Genomic DNA, 12,419 nt, shown 5'->3' on the forward strand with positions numbered 1-12,419 from the left:
GCAGCTCTGCTGCAGACCCAGGAGGCAGGAGGGAGCCCAAACAGGTGTGACCTGTTGCAGACCTTCAGGATCTTCAAAGACCAGTGGGGAGGACAAAGGGGAAACAAGTGAGCCAAGAAGTAACAGCGATCACCAGGGATCACCTACTGTTACAATACCGGCAATGTTCAGCAGGGGTGCTGAGGGAGACAGGTGGTCAGGAAGGAACTTCTTTGAGGAAAAGGTATTTACACTGAGACTCAAAGACACGGAGGCAAATTAGGGAATGGAAAAGAGGGGCTATCAAGGGCCCAAGTGGGTATGTTGTGTCTGAGGAACAGAAAAGAGGCTTTGAGGTTGGAATGGGTTGAATGCTGGCCCCTCAGGTCCCCCGAAGACAAATCTACTTGGATATAATTTTATTTAGGAAAAAAAAATCTTTGGAGATGCAATTAAGGACCCGGAATGAGATCATCCTGGATTAGGTCAGCCCTAAGTACAGAGATAGCTGTCCTTCTAAGAGAAGAAAAGGTGGGCAGACGTGCAGAGGAGAGACCACATGAAGATGGGGACGGAGAATGCACTGATGCCCTATAAGCCAATGAAAGCCAAAGACTGTCAGAGCCACCAGAAGCCCAAGAGGCATGAAACAGATTCTCCTTCAGTGTCCAGAAGGAACCAATGCAGCACACACCTTGATTTTGGACTTCTCGTTTTCAGGACTGAGCTCCAAACCCAGCTCACCACCAACTCACTGTGTGACCTTGGATAGGTTACCTAACTTGTTTCTGACTCCATTTTGTATTTACACAACAGGGATTCAAAAAGATGCCTCTCTCATAGAGCCGCCTGAAATGATTTACTAAATAAATGCCTAAGTAATTATCAAGAATACATAGCACAAGAAATAAAAGCAAGAATCAATAACTGGGACAGATTCAAACTAAATAGCTTTCTCTCAGCAAAGGAAACTATTGGCAATGCAAAGAGAGAGCCTACGGAGTGGGAGCATATCTTTGCCACTCATACTTCAGATAGAGCACTAATTTCCAGAATATATAAAGAACTCAAAAAACTCTACACGAAGAATACAAATAACCCAATCAACAAATGGGCTAAGGATATGAACAGACACTTCACAGAAGATCTATAAGCAATCAACAAACATATGAAAAAATGTTCAACATCTCTAGTAATAAGAGAAATGCAAATCAAAACTACCCTAAGATTCTATCTCACCCCAATTAGAATGGTGATTAACTAGAATACAAGCAACAAGAAGTGTTGGAGAGGATGTGGGGAAAAAGGTACACTCATACATTGCTGGTGAGGCTGCAAATTAGTGCAGCCACTCTGGAAAGCAGTGTGGAGATTCCTTAGAAAACTTGGAATGGACCTACCATTTGACCCAGCTATCCCACTCCTCGGCCTATACCCAAAGGACTTAAAATCGGCATACTACATACATACATGTATGTGTGTATATATATACATACCATGGAATATTACACACATACATACCACGGAATATTACTCAGTCATAAAGAATAATAAAATTATGGCATTTGCAGGCAAAAGGATGCAGTTGGAGAATATCATGCTAAGTGAGATAAGCAAATCTCAAAAAACCAAAGGACAAATGATCTCACTGATAAGCGGATGATGACACATATGGGGGTGGGAAGGGGGCAAGAATGGAGGAAGGAGGGACTCTATAGAGGGATAAGGGGGGGAAGGGGAGGAGAAAAAAGTAACAGAATGAATCAAAAACTATTACCCTAGGTAAATGTATGATTTATCTAGGAAAAAGAGGGGGTGGGAGGGGTGGGGGGAAGGAAATATAACAGAATGAGTCAAACATCATTGCCCTATGTAAATGTCTGACTACACAAATGGTATGCCTCTACTTCATGTACAACCAGAGAAACAAGTTGTACCCCATTTGTTTACAATAAAAAAAGAAAAAAAAAAGAATACAAATAATAAGAAATGATGGCAAGGATGTGGGGGGAAAAGGTAGACTCATACACTGCTGATGGGACTCAAATGAGTACAACCACTGTGGAAAGCAGTATGAAGATTTCTCAGAAAACTAGAAATGGAACCACCATATGATTCAGCTATCCCACTCCTTGGTATTAGAAGAACTAAAATCAGCATACTACAGTGATACAGTCACATCACTGTTTATAGCAGTGCAATTCACAATAACCAAGTTATGGAACCAGCCCAGGTGCCCATCAACAGATGCATGGATAAAGAAAATGTGGTTAATAAACACAATTGAGTTTTACTCAGCCATTAAGAACAATGGGATTATGGCATTTGCCAGTAAATGGACGGAAATGGAGAACATCATGCTAAGTGAAATACGTCAGACTCAGAAAATCACAGGTCGATGTTCTATATGTGGAAGCTAGAGCAAAGTAAGGGGGGAAAAGAGGAGGGGTCAGATATCATAAACATAGAGGGAAGACCAGTGGAGCAGAAGAAGGAGACTGTGGGGGAAGGAGGAGGCATAAGAAAGGGGAGGAAATGCAGAATGAATTTGACGAAATTATGCTATGAGCATGTCAAAGTATACCACAGTGAATTCCACCTTTAAATATATCCGTAAGGCACAAGTTAAAAATAGATAAGTAAATGGAAGACCAGTAGAGAAAATGGATATGGGGAGGGAGAAGGAGTGGGAAAGAGGTATAAGATACAACCAGGGACTCAAATGGAGAAAATTAAATTTCATGCATGTATGATTGTGCCAAAATGAACCCAAGTATTATGTATAACTATGATGCACTAATAAAAACATACAAATAAATGCTTACAGGAACCTGGCACACGGTGAGCACCTGCTGTATTTGCTGTTCTTAGCATGATCAGATGTGAAGGAGGTAGAAAGGAGATGAGGGGTAGCACCTGCACCCAGGGGCTTTACATTTGAGCAGTGCAGTGGATGGAGGTGCTATGCACCAAGAGGGCAGAAGCAGGCTGAGAGGAGAGAGCTTAGAAAGGGTCTGGTTTAAAGAGCTGGGGAAAAAAACAAGGGAAGTGGATGTATTCCCCTTGAGGAGGGTCAGGGCTTTCATCTGTTATTACTTGTCACTATAGGCACACACCTAGCAGGGTCCAAACTAAGGACCCTGTCAAGGTTTACAAAGGCATGGTGGTGAAAAGATATCACTGGGAAGGAGCATAGCCTTGGGAGGACTGGGAACACCCACCTTCTCTTTTGGTACTTCTCCAGTGCCCTGCCCTACAGGGCCTTGCTGGACAGCAGAGATGAGATATGAAGGTGTATCTGTGTTCATAACAGTCAGATGTGTTGTAACCCACAAACCCTCGGCTGCCGGGCATGGTGGTCCTTCCCATTCCCTGATTCCTCACTGGTGACATACACAAAGATAGGCAACAATAAATTTGTGGCCACCACGAGGTGGGGGCCTGATAAAAAAGAAGAATGAAAGGAGATTTCTACAACAATTTTGTGATTTCCAGATCAGCTTCTCTCTTGGGATTACTGGACTTGGAGGAATGAGAAGAGAATCCTAACACAGTAAACCTTCGGACAGGCCAAACCAGAGAGGTATGTTCATGCACTTCTGAACTAGGGAATCTTCAGGAGCCTCTCCTCACAAGGTGCCCCTGTGGTAGCCCAGAGCCACCATGGGTGGGCAGGGCAGGATGCAGCTGGAACAGTGACAGGGTCCAGTCAAAGCTGGAAGTCACGAAGTTCTGGAAAGCCTCCTCTGATGCTGCCAACCAGGGAGATACCCTAGCCCATGTCATTCTAAGAAAAAGGACACCGTGGGTCTCTCATAAGCCATGTTTAATGTGTTTGCCAAGCAGTTATAACATCATCTTCTTGCAGGTGTTAAGTACAATCTAAATTGTTCGGTCTTGGGACATAAGGTCTTCAGGCATTTAGAGGCTCCACCATTCCCTGCTGTGATGTTTACAGAGTGTTACCTGATGTGTGATGGTGCAAGAGGCCACACCTCAGCCAGGGCCCATGAGCTCCAGTCACAAACGGGGAACATCCGCAAAACCATGACCCTAAGAAATTTTTCTCTGTATTTAAAGGTTTTCCACTCTAAGTCACCCTCCTCTGAACCACCAGGCAGAACTGTGAGGTGGACAGTGTGGGACTAGTGGTCTCATTCCCATCTTCTGAGGTGCTGATAATAAGAGCTACAGACCAAGGACTTTATGTGCATTTCCATTAATTATTCAAATTTGTAGATGGTGAGACAAGATATAACTATCAGTTGCTATAAGGAGTTGTTCTAGGGTTGAAGACCCATCTGCACTGACTGAGATGCTTTGCTTGTCTCACTGTACCACCAGCTCCCTAAAATGGGGGAAACTGAGGCCCACACATGGGTCTTCCTTGAGGTCATATGACCAATAACCAACAGAGACAGGCTCAAACCACAGTACCATGACTCCAAACCTATAGCCCTCTTTTTGGGGCCAGAGGTCAAGCTATTAACTTCAACATAAAAAATCTATAAAAACTGAAACCTCCCTTTATTAATTTCTCACTATTTAGTCAAATAGGGTTTCTAACCATCCACCCGTTTATGTTTTTAGTTAAGTAATTATTCCTAATAGATAAAATACCTACTATGTGCCAACTACTCTGTACTATGTGCTTCCATGTATGTTCTAGCCACTGACTAAACTCTAGGCATATGCCTTCCTTCATCCAGGAGGTCCCTGGTCCTGGCTGGCCACTGGAATCATCTCAGAGACTGAAGGTATCCACTTTCTGTGGCCCACCAACAACGTTTGTGTGATATAATGAACAAAGCTTGAGCATCAAAATTTCTAAACACAAGAGGCACTTGCTCATTCTTCACTGACATGACATACATGTGGATATAAAGCATTTCTTTCTTGGTCATGATTTACCACTTGCTCATTTTCCAAATTGACATGACACCAAGACAGAAAACAGACCATTATGAAACATTTTAAATTGAGAAACAAAGAGTAAAGGGGAAAACTTGTGTTGATGAACTTACAAAAATTGAGCACAAATCTATCTCTGGACCCAAGGGTGATCAGGAAGGGTCCTGGTGTCAACGTAATAGTAAAATGAAACCGAGGAGAGGAAAAACACACATACACACACATTTTTTTTTAAATCTGTCAAATAGTTCTAGGAAGATCTGTGAAAAATATTTGGATGAACAAGATTTCTAAACACATGGATACTTTGGACTAATGAACAAGAAGGCTGCTCTAGTCAGCCAACAGCCAATTTGAAGGCTGGACTCCATTTCCAGAAGGTCTACAGGCTTCCTGAGAATGACCCTTGACTAAGTAAACCATGAAGCAGGTGAGACAGACTGTGATCCAGCTGTCTCAGGAAATCTCTCTACCAGAGCACAGGCAGGGAGGGAGTCAAGAAGCCAGTTCACCACAGGGTGCGGCTGTGTCCATGTTCTGAGAGAGCTCTAGTGAAACCAAGACACCATTTGACACTCAGGCCCTTGCACCTAACCTTGGTTCTGTCTCATATTCCTCGTGCTTAGTTCTTGGTATGAGGCAGTGAGAGCTGCAGGTTGGAAAGACCCAAGGAGGTACCATGGAGAAGGCCTGGTCAAGGGGGACTTACGGCGGGTTGTCACATTTCCTCTGCCGGAACCGTGCTCCTGTCCCACATGTCCGGCTGCACATGCTCCAGGAACCCCACAGGCTCCAGTCTCCGTCCACGTGCTCCGGGATGGGCGTCTTGCTCACACACTCCCCAGCACGGCACCACTGAAACACAGACAGGAGGGCCAGGGCCCGAGCACTCAGCAGAGCTGCTCGTTCCCCAAAGGACTGTGGGTTCCTCCAAGAGGCTGAAAATTGGTTTTTGAAAAATACATAAAAGTAGACTATCACGAGATGTGCATATTTATTGTCTATTGATTCTACAAGTTCAACCTGATACCTATATCCCTCTGAGGTTTGGTTTTGCCCCAAACTTCCACATAAAATGTGAACCATTGGGATTTTCTAAATTCTCAGGAAAAAGAATCATTCCACACAACTTGTGAAGGAACCCGAGCACTGGCAAACTTTGCTTAACATGACTGTCTCTCTCTTTGTAAGGTAGCACTTCTGGGTCTACGTAAGAACTAAGAGCGGGAGGTGGTGCATAGGGATGACAGCCAGCTCCATGTGGGCTCCACGGTTCTTGCTAAGGACAAGTGAAAGACAATCCTCTAAAATGCCTTTTCCCACTGTGTGTGATTTAGTGGCTCCCAATCATAGCATTGTGATGAACAATGACTTCTTGTTCAATTCTTGCAATGAAACTGAGGGCAAAGCTGTGTGGCTTCTGGTTCTGGCCACCTCTCCTCTCTAATATTTACAATCTTTTCTGATCAGGTTTGCCCTCTAAATGTCTAGCTAGAACTGAGCAACACTGTTTTTATCAACTTTATTACATGATGACTTTTTATGTACAGCAAGTGAAATTGTTTTCCATTTAGAGTAAACTGATGGAAAGAGTCCCTTTTAAGTAAATTAACTCATGGGACAAAAGGAGTTATTCTAGCAAATATATTAAGTAAATGATTCTTGTATCTTCATAATAAAAAGGTAGGTGAGGTAGGCACCTCTGTGCTTGCAGTGGGCTCCATGGGCATTTCTGCAGTGCCTGTGGGATTTTCCAGGGGCTCCTGAGCAGAGAATACTCTACCTTTCAGAAGGAAAGGTGTCTAGTGCCCAAGGTGGGTAGGGCTACTTGCTGGCAGTGATGGGAGGCAGGGGATTACCTTGTCTGCCCCACACTCGGTGCCATCCAGGGGAGGATCCAGCTTGGTCTTGCAAGATGTATCTCCTTCTACCAGGCACCACAGTCCAGCGCACATCAGATGCTGCAGAACATGGATAGGAATGGTGAGTGGCAAGAACACACACACGCATGCAGGTCATAACTGGGGTCAATGTGCAGTCCAATTAACCCTGAATTTGGGATATGAAATGTGGGGAAGAGGGAGGGTTATGAGTTGGGATGTCCAGAAAACAGGAGCATCATTTCACCTGGTTCACTGAGCTCAACGAAAACTTCAAATTTACTCCTAGGAGGGTTTGTCTCATTGGACTGAGTTTAGTAGTTCTACCATCTCGTTTTGAGGGCCTACAAGGAACCAGGGAGACAGCTCCTGCCTCCTGGGCGTGATAAGCAAACAAATGCTTCCACTTAATCTAGTGAGGGAGAGGGCAGGTACCCTGGGCTGCACTGAGCTCACCGGAAATGAATGTAACTAAACTTCATTAGAAAGGGTTTGCTGGAAGAGGCTGCTCTACAGTTGAGGCTGGAGGGGTGAGCAGCTGTCATGAGGGCCAGAAATGAGAGTCCAAATGAAGGGATTGGACCCCATGGGGGTACAAGGGCAGCCTTCCATTTTCCCCGACTGGTTTCTAACTCAGCTGAGTTGTGCACGATTTCTTACAGTATTTCACCTAGAGAATTTCATAACTGCATAATTACACGATTGCAACAATTAATTCTACTAAAATAGGAATGGACATTTAAAAATACAGACTTCCAATAGTATTAATAAGAAATTTGAACATTGGCAAAGTGCTCAGAATGAAACAATTTACCAATATCACTGAGGTCGACATGGCTAGTGTCCTTCCCCAAAGGATTTATGTGCAGACAGCATTGTCAACCATGAGGGGATGGGGGGGGGGTCAGGCAACACCCCCACCCCTCTTGGGGATGATGCTGAGGCATTACTTTGCTTGGAGGTTCCAGGCAGTATGGCGCCACTGCAGATGGCAGTCACCTACCCATCAATGCACCTTTCTGACTTCTCCCCTGCTACAGACAGCCCCCTCACGGTATTTCCCGGGATCACTTCCCAGATAAACTACTTGCACCCAAATCCTTGCCTCATGGCCTGAAAATTGAAAACAGATGTGCTTAAGGATTTTTTAAAGACACAGTGCTTCCACGATGCCAAAGCCAATCATGGTTAAGAGGCCTGAGCTGGAGTGGGGAGATTTGACCCTCCAGGGTGTGGCTAGGGGATCTGCTGGTGCACTTCAGGCAAAGAGAGGGGGTCCCTGCGATGTGGACAGCATGATCATGATATGGTTTGCAAAGGGTGTGCTGTGCTCAGTTTAGAGGTCCGCCTATCCAAGTAATCTCAAACATCTGCATGGAATACATGCACAACTGTGTGTCTACAGTCAAAAAATGTTTAGAGGTCGAAGGGACAAAAATAAATAAGAGAAAGGGAAGGAAAACAGAGCTGAAGGGTGCTTTTAAAAAAACTAAGACAAGCCCACAGCAGCCCTTTCCCATTTTGCAAGTATGTAGAAGCTGATCTGTGCCCTTAAAGGAGTCAATGATTCCAGTGGAATATTGTTCAGAAAAGCCTACATGTTCCTATTACTGTGCACCTCTCAATGGAGTGGTAAAAAGATGAGAGCGCCGAATACAGCACAGCTGGTCCCATAAAGACTGACTGCACCTCATTAAATGCTTGATTCCTTGCACTTTGACCCAAGAGTTCTTCGAGAGTGTTGCATCCATGTGCAGACACGTGTTCATGAGGCAACGCTGACCCAGGAGGGAATTTATGGGGTAGGAGTGCTTGGGATTAAGGGGAATAACAGCCACATCAGGAAAGAGAGGAAGAAGGTGGTGTGAACCATTTATTATGCATTTTACAGACAGTGCTTTCCCATAAACCTTTTCTAATCATCAAAGAGATGGAGAACAAGGTTAGGTAGAGACTTCTCAAACAGAACCCCAAAACCATAAATGAAAAAAAATTAACGAATAATACTGTATTAAAATTAAGAATTTCGGTTTATCCAAAGACAACTGTAAGAAAATGAAAGAAGATATTTGTGAACACATGGGGGAAACATTCATAATACAAGTGACTAACAAAGTATTTGTACTAGAATATAGTTAAAGAAGAAAATACCCCAAATAAAGAGAAGACCCAGGAGAAAAATGGGCAAAAGACTTAAACAGATACTTCACAAAGGAGACTATTTAAATGGACAGGAAACATAAAAGAAAATGTGTCCAATCTTTTTAGTTACCAGAGAAAAGTAAATTAAGACCACCATCAGATGCCTCTGTACACTCACCAGAATGTTAAGAATTAAAAGCACAGGAACTCTAAAATGTTGATAAGAACTCTTGTGCACTGGTGGTAAGATTATAACTTGATACAACAACTTTAGAAACTCTTTGGTAGTATTTACTAAAACTGAAGACATATACATTCCACTACCCAGCAATTCCACTCCTAAGTACGTACTGAAAAGACCTGTGTGTATGTTCCTCAGAGGTCAAAGAACTGACTTCAAGTGATGGGTCACAATCAAAACAGGTGAACTAAAAATAATGTGACAAATTGCATTTGAGTAATGTACGTAAGGTTTATGTGAAACATAAACGAATTTTGTATTTAGACTTGGACTCATTCCCAAGATATCTCATTATTTATATGCATATTCCTCAAAGATATTGTCAAGAATGTTCTTTCCAACACTATGTAGGTTAGTCTCAAGGTAGAAGCCACCCAAATGTCCATGAACAACAGATAAAATATGATGCTTAAAACTATGGAATATGTATGATTTTATTTACATAAAGTTCAAAGACAAGTAAAACCATGGTATTGGGAGTCAGAATGGTGGTTCCTTTTGTGTTCAATTTAAAAAGAAAGGAGACAGGGATGGTTTTGTGGCTCAGTGGTAGTGCGCTCACCTAGTAGGCTTGAGGCCCTGGGTCTGATTCTAGGCACTGTATAAAAATAAGGGTGTTGTGCCCACCTACAACTGAAAAAAAATATTAAAAAATACATTATAAATAAAAAAAAAATAAAGGAGAGTAGGCAAAAAGGAGACCTTGGAACTGTAGCTTCTGACCCAGGCTGGGCCACCAGCATTGCTCTGTGGGCCCAAGTCAAGCAGCAACCCTGCTCCAAATTCATTTTCACAAATGGGTGGACAAATGGGTGGACTATATGATTGCCTAACATTGTCTTCTAGATTGAAAGCTGGCATTCATGTCATGATTTACAAATGATAAAGTGCTCCAAAGTCTGTCATCCTGCGCTGCATGACAGACTCCGAAGGCACTCTTTGGAGGTTAAGGGACTCAGGCTGGGTCAGAAGCACAGTTTAAAGAAGGAAACTAAAATAAAGTAGCAGACAAGGTATTTTAATATGAATTCAAGACACTGACCTGAAATGAAAGAAGAGCTCAGTCTCAGATTGAAAAGGAAAGCTTTGTTCCAAAGAAAACAGCAAAGAATGAAGAACCCAGAGGCAGGTCCTGATAAAGTTATTAGGTGTCAAAGATAATGCAAATATCCTTTGGACAGCCAGGCAAATGCATCAAACCAGAGATAACAGGAAAAGACATCTGCCATATGCAGATGCCCCTTTAGGAGCATTATCTCAGAGGCAGAAGACAAGTGCTAATAAAGACAAAAGAAAGAATGTGATCACAAAGTTTGTACAAGCTGAACATCCCTAATTTGAAAATCTAAAATCTGAAATGTTCCAAAATCTGAAACTTGTTAAGCTCCAACAAGACAGCTAGTATCAGTGGAAATTTCCACTCCTGACCTCACGTGATGGGTTGCAGTCAGAACATAGGCACAATAAAAATATCATGTCAAATTCCCTTTGAGTGATGTGTATAAGGCTTACATAAAAAATAGACAAATTTTGTATTTACACGTGGGTCCCATTTTCAAGATATCTCATTATTTATATGGAAATAATTCAAAATCTGAAAAAATCTAAAATACTTTTGGTCCCAAGTATTTTTCAAATAAGGGGTACCCAGTCTGTATCAACTAAACTTTTACTCAATTATTTAAATGGGGAACTAAAGCTATTTTGAATATATAAATTCCTGGGTTCTTTTTTGGAGAGAATATCAGAAGATGAATTTTAGCCAACTAAGAAATTGCTGGAGAACCCATGGGAAAAGGACTAGCAGGGAGAACTGATCCAAGTATTGTTTGAAATCAATGTGGGACCTGAAGGTGGAGAATAGAAGGCACATGATGGAAATCCAGACAGGGAAGAAACAGAATTTTCTGGAAGAGTACATAGGGTGGGAGGTGGAATCAGTGGTGGAGATAGGGGTGCCTATATCCATACACCAATTTCTTTATTTTTCTAGCTGAAAGAAGAGCAGAAATACATAATATAAACAAAATAACTGAAACATGAAAAGTTTTAAAGGTAAAATGTTAACCACTAAGAAAAATAACAAAACATGGGCAGTGGAGGGGAGGAGCAGGGAGAAGGAAATGTATTTGTTTCATCATACCCACGGAGCCAGGATACAGTAGGTACTCTGAAGAGAAGGGTGACTAACAGGCAGGCTAGATGCTACCTGGGAGGAAGGGCTGCCCTTTCATGACTAAACAGGGAGGTACTGTAACATAATTTTATTCCTGAGCTCACCAGACATAAAGGAAATATCCAAGGCAGAAAATACAACACACACACACACACACACACACACACACAAAATACAAACATATACCAATCTGTGAGGAGCACATACAAGAGAAGTTTCTCCTAATGGCAGGCAATGGTTTTAGCACTGCAGTTAGAAGAATCAGTCTGGGGCTAGCGACCAGGTCAGGAGGTCTACCTGAGACACCTGGGTTAAACCAGGGAATCTGCAAAGGTGTTTACCAGTTCTGGAAACATTAGTGGCGGCTAGTCCATGGCTTTGGTTGAAACAAATTAAGTTTTCCTGAAGGAAAGCAATCACCATTTTTGGGGACTCAGAATTCCACAGTCATGCTCAATAAAAAATATAGTAATGGCCTATAAAATGCTTAAAGACATAGAAGATGAGATTAAAAAAGCAAGTTAACAGCACGATATTATGGAGAAAAACAGAGAAACAAACATTTAAGAATTAAATATATAATTATGGAAGAAAAATTAATAAATTGTAACATCACTGAACGAAAGAATTGGTGGCTAGAATGAAATTGACCAAATTATGCTATGTGCATGTATGAACATATCACAGTGGATTCCAATTTTAGGTATATCTATAATGTACCAATTAAAAAAATAGATAAATAGAATGAAGACTAGTATAGCAGAGGAAGGGTAACAGGGATGGAAGAAGGGATGTATAAATATGGCAAAATGAATCCCATTATTATGTATAACTATAATACACTAATAAAGACATTAAAAATATGAAGAGAAAAGGAGAAGGGAAGTACAAAAGACGGGTAAAGAGACAGGGAGGACCAAGTGGGAAATACTAACATGCATGTGTAACCATAGCAGAGAAAGAGTAGAAAGAATGGGGCAAAGGAAAGACTGGAGAAGACACAGCTGACAGAGAGCACAGACCTGGCAGAACAGAGATCCCCCACTTAGTAGTGGGAGGCTGTCTTCCAATAAGGAGCCCATATCTGTCT

The 12,419-nt window shown here is 42.2% G+C and overlaps 1 protein-coding gene across 2 annotated transcripts in view; it reads right to left on the reverse strand.

Moving 5' to 3' along the window:
* Window positions 1–12,419, reverse strand: part of Adamts17 (ADAM metallopeptidase with thrombospondin type 1 motif 17) — a 346,209-nt gene that overhangs the window by 122,833 nt on the left and 210,957 nt on the right. For both annotated transcript variants that reach the window (XM_047540680.1, XM_047540679.1), the window contains exons 11-12: window positions 6,750–6,851; window positions 5,600–5,745 (exon numbers count right to left, since the gene is read on the reverse strand). In XM_047540680.1, coding sequence (XP_047396636.1) covers window positions 5,600–5,745; window positions 6,750–6,851 — 248 coding nt within the window. The remainder of the gene's footprint in view (window positions 1–5,599; window positions 5,746–6,749; window positions 6,852–12,419) is intronic.

This window comes from Sciurus carolinensis, chromosome 2 (genome assembly GCF_902686445.1).
Source record: "Sciurus carolinensis chromosome 2, mSciCar1.2, whole genome shotgun sequence".
Lineage (NCBI taxonomy): Eukaryota > Metazoa > Chordata > Mammalia > Rodentia > Sciuridae > Sciurus > Sciurus carolinensis.